Raw genomic sequence first — 19,541 nt, 5'->3', positions numbered from 1 at the left:
GCTGTTCACATATGTAAAACGTAGCATTTGCATCAGAGCTTGACACCGACCAACACCAGACTCCCTTCTCCCCCCCCCCCCTTCCCCCGGAGAGAGCCTGACAGTGACCAACACCCCTGCCCCATCATCCCCCCCCACCTGAGAGAGCCTTTCCCTAACACCCACCCCCCCGGCAGCAGATAGAAAGACACTCACCAGCTCTGAACATCCCCAGGAACGACAACTGGGCTCTGCAGACACCATTGAGCAGCCCCTCTCAGATCCCACCTGGTCCCCACACTGCATATGTCCCTTCTTCCAGGTGGTAGTGCTGCCCCCTTAAAAAATGCTGCCCTAGGCAAATGCCTTGTTTGCCTTGTGGTAAATACACCCCTGACTGTGCGGCAAAAACAAAGCTACATGTCTAGGGTGGGAGAAGTTGAAGCTTGTCAACTCCTTCCATTCAAGTCCATGGTAACATGCCATAAACGTGCCTGTAGTGTTTACAGCATGTTTGACAAATGTTTATCAAATATTAGTGAGTGGAAAGAAATCACTTCCCACTTAGGCTCGGTTCACACTGCCACAACTTGGGATCCAACTTGTGAGACCCCAAGTCATATGACATGTGAAATCCCATGTTAGTCAATGAGAGCTGTCTTAATTAGCATTCCGACTTTAAAAAAGGTTCCTGTACTACTTCAAGGCGACTTCTACCCATAGACTTTAATGGAAGTTGTTCCAACTTTAGAAAAGCTTCCTGTACTGCTTCAAGGCGACTTCTACCCATAAACTTTAATGGAAGTCGCCTCCAAGTTGGGTCCTCATCTACATTGATGTGATTTGGATCCGACATTACAGGACAATTACCCAGGCATTCCCTGAAAGTTGCTTCAAAGTAGTACTCAATTTGCCTGGCAAAGTTGCACTGTTAGTTGCATGACTTTCAGGTCGTAGTGGTGTGAACCGAGACCTAAAGTAGAACTATAGGTAAAACATATTTTTTCATTTTGGCTACAATGTCATTTTTTTTGCCATCTGTGTCCCATTGCTAAGATTTCCCATCACTTCCTGTCTCATATCCAAACAGAAAGTGAGAGGAAATCCCTTGGGGACCCCCAGGTCACCAGAACTAGTGTTCCCATTGGAAGATTTCTCCTCTATTACTTTTCTGGGGACAATCCAAAATTTGGGATTTTCTTTTACTTTCATTTTCAATGATAATGGTAAACAGGACAAATAGAGAGGGTGAATCTCCCTAATGGGGGCACAGACAGCAATAAAAATTGCCAGGGGTTCTAATCCCTCTCCACTCTATCAAAAATGTTAAAAAAAAAAAAAAATGTTGCCTTTAGTTATACTTTAAGAAAAAAAAACACTTGGAAGGTGCCTGGTGTGCGGTTTTTTAAAACGCAAATTAAACACATAAAAAAAACCACGTTATTGCTATAGGTGTGTTGGTTGGCATTAGTGTCAGCGTTTTTTGGCTGGACCATTTTTTGGCTGGAAAAAAAACCCAGGACCAGTGGGTTTCTAGGGGAGGTTTTTAGCTGAAAAACGTGGTAAAAACGCTGCAAACCATTTTTTGACCAAAAAAAAAAAAACACTGCTAATCATGGCTAAACGCTAATGCAAAAACGCCCAGTGTGTATGGAGCCTTAGCCATGCTGCTTGTTTAAACGGTTTATCTGTCTTCAGGGCAAGAAGTGAAGGGAGATCTACCTAATGTGACACAGATGGCAAAAAAAAAAATATGACATCAATTTTAATCTTCTGCTACTCTATCCATATAGAAAAATAATCAATGGGCTTTAGACATACTTTTAAGCACTATTCCAGATTTCTTTTTTGGGTTAGAGGGAGGAAGCTTTAAACTTTGTTGGTTTTTTTTTCTCTGTGTGCTAAATGGAGAAGATAGATGACCTCAGTAGTTTGCTGCTACTCCTTCACTATCCAATCTCTAGCTGTGGGCAGGCAGCTGGCTAAGCTGTATTGTTAGCTGCAGTAGAGGAAATCAAGTTTCCAGGCTGGCTCCTCTGTTTGGCAGGGCTGTGTAATTTCTGGACTGTATGGACAGAAATACAAAATCTTTTGTCAGCTTCCATGTATATTTCCTCTGTGTATTTAGCAGTTTGCATAGAATTTAGCTTTAACTACACTTAAAGTGGTAGTAAACCCCTATAAAATTTAATTTTTTTTGCAGCTTACAAATCCTTGTGTGGTGGCTGCATTAGTTTTCCTTTTGTAGGCTTTTTTCTTTTATTTTATCTGGGGATCTTGCCAGTTAACACATTTCTGTATTATGGTGTCTCCACCGTTGTCATTCTGTGAACAGAATAATGTTAGATACACTAGCAGATAACAACTTAAAGGCTAAATTCACCTTTAGAAATAGGTTATACCAGTATTTATATTGGGAGATGTAACACGTTCCTAAGTACCCACTTACCACCCACTAATCTCAGGTGTAGTACTTTGCAAGCTCCTGTGGAAAAAAATAATAAATGCACTTTTTTTTCCCCTGCTAAAATGTGTGTTTATTACTATATTTACTATAACTCCGGACAAAATAAAGTTGCATAGTCCATTACAAGGCAAAATAGGCTAACAATAATCAGTGTCAATCCAGAGGTTCCTCCTGCAGTATTTTTTTTCTAATGCTAGATCTGATGGCCAGCATCATTCAGTCAGCTTCTTCTGAGCCTAATCCATCCTGGACCTACTCCAGCCAGTTAATGGAGCATGAAAGGAGAAACAGCATTGTGATGAGCTCGTCACTCTGCTTTCTCCTCCTATCAACATTCTGCTTGTCAGCACATGAACTGATTCAACCAACAGCCCCTGCTATGTAGGGACTGTAAGAGGCTGATACCGGGCAGATTCAAGTACTTACACTGCATGCATTTAAAAAAATTCATTTATTTATTGACTACAGGGATGCAATAATTTGTGTTTTTTATACCTGACTAGAGTTATAAAAAAAAAAACACATATAGACTAGTTGTTGTATATACATAAATTTATTTTGTGTTCAAAAGGTTTCAAGACTGTGATACAATATATACAATGACCTATATGATATTATGGAAGGTTATATTGAACAGCAAATTAAAACGGCGTTGGATGCCTGCAGAAGGCTGCATTCAAAGCACAGTGACTGTAGGGTGCACAAATAACTGTGGAGAACATTGATCTCTACCAGGAGTACAGGAACCAGCATTGTTTGAGGCTTTTCCAAAGTTTGGGCATATATAGGTCTCTCCAGGGGCGGGTTCAGAGTTCAGCAGGGGTGGGTCTTTAGAGAAAGTGAGAGTGGCTACAATGATCCAGGATCATCAGGATCAGGAGATGCGTGTAAAAATTTTTTAGACCTTATGAATAAATAATGCAAATTCTAAACTGTGTCCAGCCCTTGGAAAGCAACCAGCCTGACAATGGTAGTCACTGTAGAGATCAGCTAAATTCACAATAACTTAGGCTCCCTATTGGTCAAATCACAGTAAATGCAACTCCTCATTTCAGTGCCCCTTCACCTGAATGAACCGTATTCAGTTTATCCATGACCCAATAGAGAATACATCAATGGGCCAAAGTTTACAGACATGAAAGTAATAAAGTCAGTAAAATACTTTAAACAGTGATATTTTTACAGCATTAAAATATTCCGCAAACGATTTGCTTCCCAGAATTACATTATAAAAAACATATTTAAAATCTGTACACATATATTATGAAGTTTAAAATTGATAGAAATGTTTAATACTGAGACAAAATATATGTGTTCAATTTCCTGTTATACAGACCAAAAAAAAAAAAAAAACTACAGGCCATCCATTCTTTATTTTCTTAACTTGCCATTCAATCATCCTCTTTTGTAGACAAGATGTCAGATTAATAAAAATTAAAAGTCAGGAAAACAGTGATGTTCACATATCAGTCACAAGTTAGGCGTCATTGTTTAAAGAGAAATAGATCTCTCCGTTTTGGGTGGAGTAGGGCAGTGTGCAATCAACTTCACTGTAGACTGTGTAGGCAAAAGAGTCTCATCAAACCCTGAAAGGGCTAGGACAGGCCAAGCTTGTTTTTCAAGTATGCTACTTATGTCATTGGCCTTAGTGAGTTTTCCATAGCTTCAGTGACTCCACTAGCGGGCTATCTACGTTGACTTACTGAATTACATGAATTTCCCATCTAAGAATAGATAGGGAATCCACAGCCAGGCCAAGGGTGAGAAGATAGCTTCCTTGTAGGGGTCCAGACAGCACTGAAGACCCAATGGAAGATTTCACCCTGTCCTAAAGCCACTCCTTTAGAGGTACAGTTGCTCTTTAATCTGTATTAGATACCCGGTAGCTCTAAACTGACAATAGCCTGACCCCAGTGGCTGGTGAAAATGTTTCCTATGCCTGTAGCTCACAATACTTGCCTGATGTTTTGTTTTTTTTTCAAATTAGTGTTCCCAACTAACCATCAGTGCAAGGACACAAAGGGGGTATGGGGGAAAGTGGACTGTGCATCTCAAGAAATGACATCATGAGCGTCGCTGTTGGGTCTTTGCCGTATCGTCAGTGGCGGAAGTGGTTTTCCATAAAAATCTATTTCAGAATAAAAATAGCAAACAAAACAGATAAAATGGACTTATTAGTACAGCTGATGGCAAAGGGACAGGTAACAATATGAGCGAAGATGGAAGGGAATGCTCATTAGGCCAGATGCCGGCTCTAGATGGGATGATGAAGAGATGTTAGTTGATAAGTGCACTGGAAGTTAGTTAAGTAGTAGCTACATTTTATTTTATTCTTAGATTGTAAGCTCCAAGGATCAGGCCCTCCTAACCCTCTTGTATTGAACTGTATTGTTGCTGTATTGTCTCTCTTTATATTGTAAAGCGCTGAGCAAACTGTTGGCGCTATATAAATCCTGTATAATAATAATAATTTAAAATAATGTCTGAAAATGAGAGGTTGTGTTGTTGCCATAGTTACCATATTCATGTATCCAGCTCAGATTGAAAAAAAAAAAAAAAAAAAAAAAGGAACATCTGACGAGTAATTATGGTCAACATAGCAAGCTTTTAGACAATCATTGGGGTTGATTTATCAAAACTGGAGAATACAAATCTGGCGAAGCTCTGCCTAGAAACCAATCAGCTTCCAGTTTTTTTTTGTCAAAGCTTAACTGAACACGCTGACGTTAGAAGCCGATTGGCTATCATGCACAGCTGCATCAGATTTAGCAGTCTCCAGTTTTAGTAAATCAACCCCATTGATCTTTCCAAATCTCATGAGGACGACTTATAAAAGTGCATACAAGGCCCAGTTCACACTAGTGCGGGCTGTGTGGCCCACGTTTCTGCAGGCAAGGCAGCCCATTCAATTGAATGGGCTGCTGTGCCCGCAGTTCACACAAGGAAAAGGTGCATGACCCTTTTCCAAAACTTATCGGCATGGAAACTGCATGGTCTTTTTGACCATGCGGTTTCTGCGCGGTTCCTGCATCTGTGATCGCGTTGTGGGATGAGATGCATGGGGGTGCCATTCAGAATGAAGCCCTAAGACTGCTTTTAAGAGCAGCCAACATTGAGCTTTAGCAGAGGTGAATAAGATCTGCTGCGAGTTCAGTATCTTCATCTCTAGGTGTCTGTACTCTATACAGACTAGTAGCTCATTTTAATTTCCCGAGTCATCTTCTAGGACAGCTCACTTGAGAGATAGGGCTCCTCCCAGGAAACACCCGCTCCACCTTTTTTTCCCTTTATAGGCGTCCTCTCTCCCATTGGCCCCCAGTTTTAGTGTTTCCTCCGGCCAGGAAGGAGCTACGCCCGTTTTTTTATTTTTGTCTGGGCTCTCTGGCGGAGTACAGAGGGTCCCTGGCTGAGGCCCCCCCTTCCTCCAAGCGAGGCAGGGGCCTTGTGAGGGGGGGGACCTTTCAGCCAGTTTCACTCTGGAATGCCCGTTGTAGGGTGGGGGCGTCGGCCCCAGATGGTCCCAGCGGGGCTCTCCAGGGGGGTAGAGCCCGCTCCGCCGACCGAGGCATTGGTGCCTTTCCCTGCGGGGTTTCAGGTAAGTCTTACCTGCTCCTAGGATCCCGGCAGCATGGCCAGGAGGCTCGGCTGCGGAAGGTCTGGACGCTGCGATCGCGTCACTTCCGGGCGCCGGGTGTCGTCACTTCCGGCGCAGGAGCAGGGAACGGCCGCTGCCATCTTGGAAATGGGCGGCGGACCGCTTCTCCACCGGCGGCCGTGAGAGGGGGGTCGGCGAGGGGGGATCGCAGGGGGGGGGGGGCGGAGCCCACCAGCCCCTGAAAAACCGCCGCACCGAGGCAGAGTCTGCGGCAGCATGGAGGCAGATCTGTCAGGAGCGGGGGAGGCCTGCAGTAAGGTAAGGGCCTTTGTTTGGCAACTCTCTTTTGTTTTTACCCCCCCCCTCCCGGGATGATTGGGTACCCCCCACGCACACACAGCCCCCCTCTCCCCCCCCCAGGCCCACGGCTGGAGCTTTCACAGTGGCACAGGGGGGGAGGCGTTGCTGTTACAAACGCATGAACGCGTGTATCTCCTTGTCCCCAGATGGGCCCACAGGAGGAGGATAGAGGGGAGAAAGAAGCTCCTTGTGAGCAGAAAAAGAAGTGTGCCACTTGTAGGAAGAAACTGGCGAGCTCCTGGAGGAAGCAGCTCTGCCAGGGGTGCATAGACAAGCTCATCAAGAAGGAGTCTGGATCTCTTTTTAAAGACTTCCTACAGAATATGACACAAGAGATGTCCAAGACATTTCAAAGCTTCAGGGAACAGAAGTCGGGACCGGCCCAGGATGAGCCCCAACCGGGCACTTCTGGCACCCAAGGGGGGAAAAAGAGGAAGCTGGACAAGGTAGCGCCGGTAAGGGACTGGGAAGAGGCCGAACAGTCGGACACCTCAGACTCGGAGGAGGGTGAGATTGAGGCTCAGGGCCCAAAGGCAGACAGGTTCCTTTTTCAGGTGGAAGACACGGAGGACCTGTTAAAGGTGATCTATGAGACCCTGGATCTGGAGGAGGAACAGCAGGACCTCTCTCTCCACGACCAACTGTACGCAGGGCTACAGGCAGCCGTACATTCCCAGTACACCCTGCCCTATGGTCCACGATCAGGAGAGAATGGGAAGAGCCAGAGAAGAAGGCTTTCCTTCCTAAGAACCTCAAGAGACGTTTCCCCTTTAAGGAGGAAGATGCCTCGGTTTGGGAGACTTGCCCAAAGCCAGACGCCCCTCTCTCGAGGATCTCGAAGGACACGGACCTGTCCTTCGAAGACGGTGGGTCCCTAAAAGACCCGATGGATCGGAAAGCGGATGCCTTCCTGAAGAGGGCATGGGAAGCGTCCGCAGTGAATTTTAAACCTGCAGTGGCAACGACCTGTGTGTTCAGAACCCTGGATGTGTGGTTGGGGCAGCTCCGTTCGCATCTGGAACAAGGCACCCCGGGGGAAGAGATTCTGAAGTCCCTTCCGGTGCTGGAGAAAGCGGTAGCCTTCATCGCGGACGCATCAGCAGAGACCATCAGACTCTCTGCTAGATCTACAGCGCTCATAAACACGGCAAGGAGGGCTATCTGGCTGAAATCTTGGCAGGGGGATCTGGCCTCCAAGTCTAAACTCTGTGGCCTGCCGTTTGAAGGAAAACTCCTTTTCGGCCCGGAGCTGAATTCAGTCCTGGAAAGGTCGGCCGACAGGAAAAAGCTTCCCGGTCCCCAGCAGGCAGGTTGGACGGAAGGGGTTTCGCCCATCCAGGCGATACGCGTCGAGGGAAGCTAGGTTCCAAACCCAGCGCCCAGGCTGGGGCGCGAGAAGAGGCAGGAACGAGCCGAGAGGCAGGGGAGGTTTCCTTTTCAACCCCAGCCAGAATAGACCCAAAACCCAGCCGAAGTGACTGGAGAGGCCAGGTGGGAGCGAGGCTGGGGCGCTTCCACGCACAATGGCTAAGGATAACCCAGAACACCTACATTCTGGAGGCCATCCACAGGGGGTACAGAATAGAGTTCACAAGGGCCCCCCCTCAGAGATTCTTTGCAACACCCCTGCCAAAGGACAGGGCCATGGCGGATGCGCTGATGGACCTCCTACAAGATATGCTCAGTCAGAACGTTATCTGCCAGTTGAGAGAAGAGGAAAGGGGAAGTGGATTCTTCTCCCATTTCTTTCTAAGGAAAAAACCGTCAGGTACTTACAGGATGATATTGAATCTGCGGAAGGTGAACGAGTTCGTGAGGCCCAGCAAATTCCGTATGGAATCCATATACACGGTGAAGGAACTCCTTTCACCTGGGGTGTTCATGGCCTCGATAGATCTGCAAGACGCATACCTGCATGTCCCGATAAGAGAAGATTCCAGGAGATTCCTGAGGTTTGCGCTGGAAGGAGAAAAGGGTCCGGTGCTATTTCAGTTCAACACACTCCCCTTCGGCCTGTCGTCGGCCCCGAGGATATTCACCAAGATTTTAGCGGAGCCTTTAAGAGTTTTGAGACTGGAAGGGATAAACATCATCCCCTATTTGGACGACCTGCTTTTATTTGCGGACACAGAAGGAGGCCTGAGATCGCACATCGAACGTACGATATCTTTTCTGGAAAGTTTGGGGTGGCTTATCAACAAGGAGAAGTCACAGCTAACCCCCTCCAAGAGGATTACGTACTTGGGGTACGTCCTGGACTCCGCACAGGCCCGATCGTACCTAACATCAGAAAAAGCCCTCAACCTGCGGCAGGACACAAGGGCCATCCGGAGGATGTCGACCTGCACGGTCAGGACCGCGATGAGAATAATCGGGCGGATGACAGCGGCAATACCAGGGGTGCAATGGGCGCAACTTCACTCCAGGGTTCTGCAAAATCACACCCTTTCCCACTGGGACGGCAGCCGAGCAGGTCTGAGTTCCAGGATCCGCATCACGCACGAAGTGAAGGAATCGCTAAGGTGGTGGGGAAGCATCCTCACCTTGGAACGAGGAAGAAGTTGGAGGCTGGCCAGCCCAGTGCGGATCACCACGGATGCAAGCATGACTGGTTGGGGCACCCATATGGAAGACGGCCTGGCCCAGGGCACGTGGGGTGCAGTAGACTCCAACAGGTCGTCAAATTACAGGGAGCTGTTGGCAGTTTTCAAGGCGCTTACGACCTTTCAGGAAAAGATAAGGGGGAGAGGTGTCCAGATTCTCTCCGACAATACCACTACAGTGGCGTATTTGAACAGGCAGGGAGGCACAAGGTCCCCAAGGCTGATGGAGTTGGCCGGATCCCTCCTGAGCTGGGCGGAGGAAAACCTGGAGTTCATCACGGCAGTACATCTGAAAGGGGACCTGAACCAGTTGGCGGATCAGCTGAGCCGAAGAGAGGTCATCCAGACAGAATGGTGCCTCAGCCAGTCAGCGTTCGATCAGATTTGCGCCAGGTGGGGCTCCCCCTCTATCGATCTATTTGGCAACGGCCAGAACACAAAGCGGGAAAGGTACTTCTGCCTGCAGAAGGACCCCAAAAGCGAGGGGATAGATGCGCTAGCCCAGCAGTGGGAAGGAGACCTCCTTTATGCCTTCCCTCCATTCAGACTACTGCCGAAGGTGATACAGAAGATCCAGTTGTCTCAAGCCAAAGTTATTCTGATCGCGCCATTCTGGCCCAAGAGATCTTGGTTCTCCCGGTTGAAGGAGCTCAGTTTAGCAGACCCTTGGATGATGCCACCCACACGCGATTTACTCACCCAGGGGAGGGTGATGCATCCTCATCCAGAAAGGCTGTCCTTAGCGGCGTGGCTTCTGAGCGGGACAGGCTAGCAGAAAAGGGGCTCTCGGCAAGAGTGGTCGCCACCCTCTTGGATGGCCGGAAGAGGTCGACGAACGCCTTGTACGACAAGGTCTGGAAGAAGTTTTCCGCCTGGAAGGTCAGAAACGAAGCACCGGGCACGCCCATTTTGCATACAGTTCTTGAATTCCTTCAAGCCGGGGCGGATAAGAATCTGGCCGCCAATACCCTCAAAGTACAGGTAGCGGCTCTGTCGAACTTTCTCGAGCTGAGGTTGGCGGCAGACCCATTAGTAATCAGATTCCTGAAGGCTATCTCCAGGCGCCGTGCCCCGTCCTTGCCAAAACTTCCAACATGGGACCTGGGCACAGTCCTGAAGAGCTTTCAGCGGGGGCCTTTCGAACCGCTGGAGGAGTGTTCGCTCAGATCTTTGACTCTTAAAACCATCCTCCTCACGGCACTAGTTTCTGCCCGCAGGGTCAGCGAGTTGCATGCCCTTTCAGTGATCGAGCCGTACTGCACCATCTTATTGGATAGAATCATCCTCCGCACGGACGCGGCCTTCCTACCTAAGGTCGCGTCACACTTCCATAGATCTCAGGAAATAGTAATACCTTCCCTGGAGGCCGATCCGGGCAGCGCGGAGGACTGTAGCAGGTTAGACGTAAGACGGTGTTTGATCACGTACATCGAACGCACAAAGACATGGAGACACTCGTCCCGGCTTTTCGTCCTATTCCAGGGGCCAAGGAAGGGGGACGGTGCCTCCAAGGGCACCATCGCCAGATGGATCAGGGAGGCAGTTTCGGAAGGTTACAAGTCGGCAGGCCTGTCACCACCGCCCGGCCTAAAGGCCCACTCCACGAGGGCCACTGCGGCCTCCTGGGCGGAAAAAGGGGGGGCCTCCCCCGGACAGATCTGCAGAGCCGCAACGTGGTCCAGTTTCGCCACCTTCACTAAGCATTACAGGCTGGATCTGATCGGCAGCAAGGACCAGGCATTTGGCAGGAAGGTCCTACAAGCAGGGTGCCCGCCCTACTGTACGTATTTCTATTCTACTCCTCTCAAGTGAGCTGTCCTAGAAGATGACTCGGGAAAACGCAGTTATTTACCTGTTAACTGTATTTCCAGGAATCTTCTAGGACAGCGTAACTCCCCCCCGATTACTGTTTGATCACACAATTATGTGCAGGTATGTTGCAAACCTATGGGGGATGTCTTTATTACCGGTTTTCTTCTTTGTTTTCTCCTAGGCCTTCGGTCATATTCTTATACTGGGGGCCAATGGGAGAGAGGATGCCTATAAAGGGAAAAAAAGGTGGAGCGGGTGTTTCCTGGGAGGAGCCCTATCTCTCAAGTGAGCTGTCCTAGAAGATTCCTGGAAATACAGTTAACAGGTAAATAACTGCGTTTTTTTAAGTGATATTTACTTTAAAGAGCACCTCCATTTTTGTTAAAAAAAAAAACAATCAAAAAACACAACAATCCCCTCTGGGTGATCTACACACATTGCAAGGATTTTTAACAAACTTTGTTGCAGATTCCTACTGGCTTCTGCTCTGCAGAAAAATCTGTTTCATTGTGAGAATCTGAATGGGAGTGACTATTTCATTAATAATCAGTTGATGCACCTGCAGTATTCTAATGAGGAAAGTTTCAGGGTCTGTATCCCTGTATAAGTGGTTAACCCTTTAGGAGTATCTCACCAAAAATAAAATTTTTGTTGAAGAGAATGCCTAAAATCTGACTTATATCTTGGTCCAGACTTCTGGGAAAATCAGTGAGCCAATCACATGGAAAATTAAATTTCTGGGGGTGTTCTGTACACCAATTCTATACAGAATACCTCCAGGTTGTCATACTGCATTGAATTTTACAGAAAATCAGAGCACTGGGGATTAAAAAAAGGAAAGGTAATTTTAATAACATTTGCATTTGCAATATGGTTTGTGTAGCAATTGTATATGCTTTATTATTTTTTCTGAAAAAAGTGGAGTTACCCTTTAGGGATAATAGTATGGTAGTCTGACATATGGAAGGGACACTAGCGGTGCTGGCAATAACGTTGCAGGCACAGATGCAGTGAACAGTGTGTCATGGGTAGTTGTGCTGGAGGTGCTCTTTAAATCCACAGATGAAACTTTGATCAACAGGGATCATGGCAACAGGGATCATGGCAACAAGACCTATACATACCATCAGCATCACTTCACTGCATCTCAACCCCAGCCCAGGCTATTTTTGTTTAATTGCAGGTAGACATTAGAACTAGGTTTTTCTCTGCTATATATGTCCTCATTTGTAGGATTACCCATCACTTCCTTTCCTAGTGTCAGGTCCATCAGAGGGGTTGGAAGTCATGCTAAGGGTTCATGTACACTGAAGCTCATAAACTCACGTTTGAACACTGGAAATTGATAGCAGGTAAACGCAGGTTAAAAAATGTCAGTTTTGATGTTTGCATACCACGTTTATGTGCGTTTGCATTTAGGAGAGTTTTTTAAAGATAAGCACAGGAGAACCACCCAAATGCCCAGAATGCACTGGAAAGTGGTAAATTATTAACTATTTCAGACTGTTTCAGATAAATAGAGAGTAGAAGCTGAGAGAGCAGTATGTGTTGAGATTAGCTTAGGTGTAAGTTGTTCATTAACATTTATTTTGTTTCCAAGTGTGGAAAAGGTGTCTGGTGGAATGAGTCATTAAGTCCACCTGGCAGGGGGTCTTCCTGAGGAATTTGAGGTGTGAATGGTCATTAACATATCTTTTTTTTCCAAGGGTGGGAGAGGTCTGAGGTGTGAACTGGTCATTACAATGTGTGACAAGCTCGGTAGGAACATCCTGTGCTCAGTGTTTTGTCCATATGATGAAAAAAGGATCTGGACAGCATCTAGAAATGGAACAGTTAAAAAACAGTTCTAAACGCAAACGCTTATAAACGCGGTTAGCTGCGTTTACAAGCGCTTGGAGTTTGAAACGCTGATAAAATCTACTCCAGAACGCAAGTTTATTGCGTTCAAAAAAATGACTGTAAACTCAACTGCCTGTAAACAACATAGTGTACATGGACACATATGAAAGCCATAGGGTGAGTTCAGGGGCTGCTGAAAAAAAAAACGAACAAAAGCTCCTAAAACGTGAGTTTATCAGCTGCAGTGTACATGAGCCCTAAATCTAAAATCCCAATCTCTCCAATGGGGACACAGCCTACAGCAAAATCATTTTTTGTTAATTGAAGTGGGATAATTATAGAACCTCTGTCAAGTAATTGCATACCACAAACTTTCTCGAAATCCTTCAAGGAGGGTGGGTGCACAGCTAAACAGTGGTGCTGTGTAAATCCAATCGGAAAGGAAAGCCAGCACACCAGACTTGAAAAATCCAGATGAGGTTTACTGAAGCTCCATGTCTGAAGAAGAAAGAACAGTGACATTTCCAGGGCACAGTCGTCCTCTTTGTCAAGGAGACAAACCGAGATGGTCAAGTCCATCTTTATCTGTCACTTTGATACAATGAGCCGCCGTGCTGCAAACATTGGTGTCTTTTCTTCTTACACTGGACTCCAGTAAGCTTTTTATGAACTCTTAAAGTCTAGTGTGCTGGCTTCCATGCTGATTATCAATTCATACCTAACAAGAGTTCTAATTTCTCTACACCACTCAAAATTAAGTAAACAGTTTAGTTTGGGCTGGACTGAAAAAAGGTCCTCTGGAATTTATGTTTGCCATGGATCAGAGATGACACAAACCCCACTCTTTATACCCAATTTCCATATGAAAAGAGCCATGCATGAGCCAGGTGTTAATAATGAGACAGTGCTGTTAATACCAAAGAAAATGGTTTTGCATGCGAAGAAGCTGAAGGCGAAAGCTTTGTACAATTACCATTATGATGGGTCTCTCCCAGAGGCTCAAGTTTTGGAAGTCTAGTAACTTTTGGGGTTCCCCAGCCAACTACAGGGAAAACAAAACACAATTTTGCTCAATATAACAAATCAAGGCACCAAAAGGTGATCCTTGTGGAAAGTGAACACTTTAAAGGGGTTTTTCACGTTTAAACACAAAAGCAGACCCCGGCTCCACTGGTCTGATACAGCGGCCTGCTTTTGGATGAAAGCAAAAATACCTTCTACCTTTAAAATTATACCACATGCAATCTATAACATTTCAAGCAATTATAAGTGATAGCAATCATTTTATGGTTCAAAATTTCATCTCCCAGTTTAAAAACTATTTACAGGCATAAATACTGGTATATGGTACAATATTACACAATTTACATACAAACTAATAAAACAGAGTAATAAATAGATGCAATTTCCAGAGATTTCTGTACTACAGAAAAAAGAAGATGTCAATATTACGGCAATTTTTAGGAGGCGCTCCATTCATGAGCAAATGGATTAATTGAAATCATTTTAATAAGTGCTAATTTTTCTCCATGCTAGGTCTCAAAACATGTTCAGAGGTTTCGCCTGTGTGTTCTGTATTGGATGGAGAATAAGGTTCAGTAACATATTTCTTCTGCAGGGTCCAGTATAAAATGGACTGCTTTCAGTTCAAAGCATCTTTTGAGCAACTCAAGCCTCTACTTACCAGGTAACTGTGGGGGAGGTGTAGCTGGACTCTTTGTCTCTGCCTCTTGGGGGCCAAGAGGCTCTATTCTGTTATTTCTTTTTAACTTTAGTTTCTTCAACTTCTTTTTGGCATTATCTAAAAAAAAAACAAAAACAAAAAACCATGTTAAAAAGGGTCAGTTCACTCAAAAGCGCCAATCTGTGGGTGAAAGGCCCAAAAAAAAAAGAAGCCCAAAGAGAACAATCTGCGGCTTGAAAAATCTTTATTGAACATAATCAAGTGATCAAAACACGACAACGTTGCCATATCTTAAAAACACCCGCCCGGGCACTCAGATATACCCCCCATACACACTGGATTATGCATGACATGGAATTTGGGCTAGAAAGACACAAGGCCTCATGAATTGTGGCTGATTGCAATGTCAAGTGCAGCAATGCTGCAATTAGATAAGCAAATACAAAAAAGTAAAAGGAGCCCCTTAAAGCACACAGGAAGATCATATATCAGCGTGTGCGATCTGAAAAATAGTAACATGGCAGTCCACGTAAGATGTATAAGCTCAGTGCTGACACATATAGTCCTGTGTGGACCGTCTCCACTGGCAGTCAGAGCATGTACAAGATAATGGTGATATCACTGACAGCTGCAGATGAAATGTCACTGTAAACTTGGCAGTGATTCCAACACTGATAAACAGCAGCTACAGATAACAGTGACCTATGGAAGGGAATGATAGTGGAGCACAGCCTCTTGCTGCTTGTAAGTCAAGAGAGTCACCAGGTGTGTAGTGCTCAACCGAGAAGTCGTCATCCAGGGGATAAATCCCAATATAAACACAACCAGGTCCAATTGTCTAGGCTCACCACTCCAAGAGCAGTCACTGGTTCCGATGAATCCCGATCTGCTGGCCTCACACTCCATGCAGAGATGAATGTATATATGACTGGCTCCCCCACGTGGCTTTACCAACTTGCCGCGCCATACTGGACTTGCTGTCGCAGTCATATATACATTCATAATATGAAGAGAGGGACGAGCGCTGGATATGATGGGATTCAAGCTGCTAGCATATAGGTAAACCTCGTATACCCCCTTCATCAAAAGTCAAATACAAAAAATGCAGCGCTTGAGTGTATAATACAGGGAATTCGCATGAATAGCAGATTAAATGTTCATATTTCAACATGCACCAGATTCCACATTCTTAAAACAATCATCAGATGAGTAATGCAGATCTATCCGACTAATCAAGGTGCATATAGTGATGGTGATGCTAAAATCCTAAGTTCTGTGATGTATCCAAAGAAATCCGTGACTTCCGTGATAGGGGAATAACTGTATAATGCACTAACCAGATAGCGCAAGTACATGCGCATTGGAGTATAATGACCTACTCCTGGTCACAGCCAGATGGTCCTCAGCGTGAAGCCCTCAGGAACACCAGTGCACCACTCTTGCCGTCTCCTACCACCAGGGGGGGTGCGCCTCTTTACAGTAACACGAAATCACTTTATATCCTCTATCGCCAGGGTTGGTGTACTCTCTTATCAGGAGATCATCTCAGGGGCTCAGCAATAAGACCCAAAAGAAAGAAATCTTGATAGTGTAGTATTTTATTCAAAAGGTAAAAAGTAAGTAATACACTTACATGGTAATGTCCAAAAAGCTGATGCATAGAATCCAAAAAGATGGCCGACAGCCAGATGCATGAAACCAGTGGATAATAAATGGTGTGAGAGGTGTCCTTATCCCTAACGCGTTTCGTGGCAATGGCACATTATCAAAGGGAATGTCACATTCCCTTTGATAATGTGCCATTGCCACGAAACGCGTTAGGGATAAGGACACCTCTCACACCATTTATTATCCACTGGTTTCATGCATCTGACTGTCGGCCATCTTTTTGGATTCTATGCATCAGCTTTTTGGACATTACCATGTAAGTGTATTACTTACTTTTTACCTTTGAATAAAATACTACACTATCAAGATTTCTTTCTTTTGGGTCTTATTGCTGAGCCCGAGATGATCTCCTGATAAGAGAGTACACCAACCCTGGCGATAGAGGATATAAAGTGATTTCGTGTTACTGTAAAGAGGCGCACCCCCCCTGGTGGTAGGAGACGGCAAGAGTGGTGCACTGGTGTTCCTGAGGGCTTCACGCTGAGGACCATCTGGCTGTGACCAGGAGTAGGTCATTATACTCCAATGCGCATGTACTTGCGCTATCTGGTTAGTGCATTATACAGTTATTCCCCTATCACGGAAGTCACGGATTTCTTTGGATACATCACAGAACTTAGGATTTTAGCATCACCATCACTATATGCACCTTGATTAGTCGGATAGATCTGCATTACTCATCTGATGATTGTTTTAACAATTTAAGAATGTGGAATCTGGTGCATGTTGAAATATGAACATTTAATCTGCTATTCATGCGAATTCCCTGTATTATACACTCAAGCGCTGCATTTTTTGTATTTGATATATACATTCATGTCTGCATTTTATACACCTGTGGCCATGGAGGTGATTGGAACACCTGAACCCAATGATTTGGAGGGGAGTCCCAATACTTTTGCCAATATAGTGTATTCCTTTTAGTGCAGTTTGTCTGCATCACGGGAACAAGCAGAGAGATCAGACAGTAATACGCAGATGTTGCTCTGCCACTGGCAGTGATCAATAAATAGGAAATTGTACTTTCGAGTTCCAGACATCTGATTGTGACCATACCGGACAATGGCGGGTGGCACTAGACATGGAGGCAAGCAAGAAAAAAAGTACATAAATGAACAATATTTTTGCATACAAAAGCAGCTTGTTTCGAAGAGAATACCTGTCTCTCTCTTGTCATCCTGCTCCAGCTTCTGGCTTAAAGCATCTTTGTACGAGTCCATTAAACATTCATCTTGTGATGTTGGGCTGCTGTCACCACCCTCACTGTCTGACTCTGCCTCCTCATCAGTCTTCGACTCGAGGGGGATTTCAGCTCCAACTTTTCCATTCTGCATTTTTTGTTTCTTTTTTTCTTTTTCTTTCCTGATTTTTTCTTCATTCTAAAAAAAGCAGCAGAAAAAGAGAGTGAACCAGTTGGGAGTGTTCAAGCACTAGAGAACTTGTGGATTTGGAAGGTCAGATAAGGGAAGAGTAATTCTTTCTAAATATTGTATATTATGAAGTTCAGCAGAGAAAAAGGAGCTAAATGCACTAAATAATGATCATCCATCAGCTCTCACTGGTCTTGTAGATTAATCATAAATTCAAAAATTCAATTGGCAATGTATATCATGCAACTTAAATCAGTTCTTGTATTACTAAGCAAAATTCACTATTTCTTCAGTGCTACCCCGGGCAAAACATTGTGGAAAGATGAAAAACGTCCAGTTGGAAAGGTGGTTAGTAATTATAGTTACGAAATATAGTTACTTCATTTATTGAGTCTGTACTACAGGGTGTGACATTCTCATCCTTTCAGAGTGATCCTCAGCAGTACCCAAGAATTACAGAACAGTAATGTCTTCTAGATATATTCTGGATACTCAGCAATGCCCAGGATCTTACAGAAAGGGTGGCAAAGTCACCCTTTGCTGTAGTCTTTTGGCATGGGGGGGGGGGGCGCAGTGAAAAAAAAAGCAGACCCTACATTTGTGGAGCATGGTCTGTTTGATTATAGTCTTTCAGAAGGAAACACAGGGGCTGCTGGAATTCACCTCTTTCTGAAACAAAGTTTGTGAGTTAAGTAGTGAGTTAAGGTGGTTGTAAATCCTAATATACACCCAAGTGATTGGGCTCAGGTGATAAACAGAAATTAAACAAATTCCTCCTACATAAGTTATACCTACTTATCTGCAGCCTTCTCTTCTCTACACCCATTCAAAGTACTGTCTGAGAGTTCAGAAAACAGGGGGGGGGGGGGGGGAGTTGAAATTACACACTGCAGAGCTCTGTGAGGAGAGTTCTGAGATCTGATTGGATGGAAGGGACACCCCTCCCCTTCACACAGCACACAGGAACAGAGCTGAGGTTGTCAATCTGCTGGAGGCCCTCTTTCTCCTGGTGGAGGAATGAGGCAGAAGATAGAATGACACTTTATGCTCTTAATTGAGACAAGTACACACAATAGAGGGTTATGCTATGTTCATATTTGAACAGCCAGGCAAGTAGCAATTTTAGAAGGAGAGGTCAGTAATGAAAGCTTGCCTGTTTCTCACACAAGTTTCATTTAACACTGTCCAGTTAAGAGAGTGTCTTTGATGGTGGAGTGAAGGAAAAACCATTTGACTGAATATACCCCAACATCACTATGCTTTGAGGATCACAAACGCCAGCTGATTACAGAGTTCAACAGCTCAAACTGAAATTAACACATACAGCTGAATCAGCCAGCACTTTGTCTCCACCACTGATCTGTTTAGAGGGCTCTGTACAAATATTCAATTGAAGAAAAAAGACCGAAAGGCAAAAAGCTTCTTCAGTTCTTTTTTTTTTTTTTCTTTTTTTTAGAAAGCCATATTATTGACCTGAGATCACTGTGTCCTGTCTGTGTGTAACTTTACAGCATATCATTTTGCTGAGACTGTAAATAGATGATTTAATGATAATACCTCCTTGATAACGGCAGTAATGGGTTGGAATGGGTTGACCATAGGAATAGATGTGTCTTCTTCCACAAGTTTTCGTCCCTCCCGCTCCGCTTCTTCTCGCTCCCTCTCTTCTCTAAAAATAGCAGCATTAAACACAGCTTGTATTAATCAGTTGTAAAAATAATTAGCTTTCTGCCTCAGCCACCCCTCTATTCTAACATGCTGCAGGAACAAGAATATAACTGGAGGATGAGAATCAAACTGCTCCATGTTCAATCAGAGGTCAATCAGTGCTTGATGCAGTGGCTTATTTATAAAGAGTGGAAAAATAATCGCTCATTACTTCCCAATTTTACACCTTATTTATAGGAGTTTGAAAAGTAAACGTGATGTCAAAACGATAAAAATGATAATGCTGAAAAAAATAAAACCAATAAAAAAGCCCCCCCTAATGAAAGGTTCCTTGCTTCTCTCCAAAGGACGCACATTTTAAAATTGTATAACTAGACATTGCCCAAGAAGGCTTAATTGGGGCTGTAGTGTGTTGTCATGGTTGTCACCCAATCTGGCCCACAAAAACAGACTTGGAGCTTTTCATTAAAAGCCCATGGGCTTAGCAGGACATGTA

The 19,541-nt window shown here is 44.8% G+C and overlaps 1 protein-coding gene across 1 annotated transcript in view; it reads right to left on the bottom strand.

Annotated features, from left to right (window-relative positions):
• Positions 1-2,980: 2,980 nt before the first annotated feature.
• ARL13B (ARF like GTPase 13B) overlaps positions 2,981-19,541 on the bottom strand; it is a 32,968-nt gene continuing 16,407 nt past the window's right edge. Inside the window, exons 7-11 of the mRNA XM_089675232.1 lie at positions 18,935-19,046; positions 17,167-17,386; positions 14,340-14,456; positions 13,629-13,697; positions 2,981-4,574 (exon numbers count right to left, since the gene is read on the bottom strand). Of these exons, the coding sequence (XP_089531358.1) occupies positions 4,498-4,574; positions 13,629-13,697; positions 14,340-14,456; positions 17,167-17,386; positions 18,935-19,046 (595 nt within the window). The 3' untranslated portion in view covers positions 2,981-4,497. The remainder of the gene's footprint in view (positions 4,575-13,628; positions 13,698-14,339; positions 14,457-17,166; positions 17,387-18,934; positions 19,047-19,541) is intronic.

The sequence above is a fragment of the Staurois parvus genome, unplaced genomic scaffold (genome assembly GCF_062004578.1).
Source record: "Staurois parvus isolate SC_StPar_1 unplaced genomic scaffold, SC_StPar_1.0 ptg000154l, whole genome shotgun sequence".
In the NCBI taxonomy this organism is placed as follows: Eukaryota; Metazoa; Chordata; class Amphibia; order Anura; family Ranidae; genus Staurois; species Staurois parvus.
The sequence above is the reverse complement of the archived record's forward strand: the minus strand, read 5'-3'. Positions and strand labels throughout refer to the sequence as shown.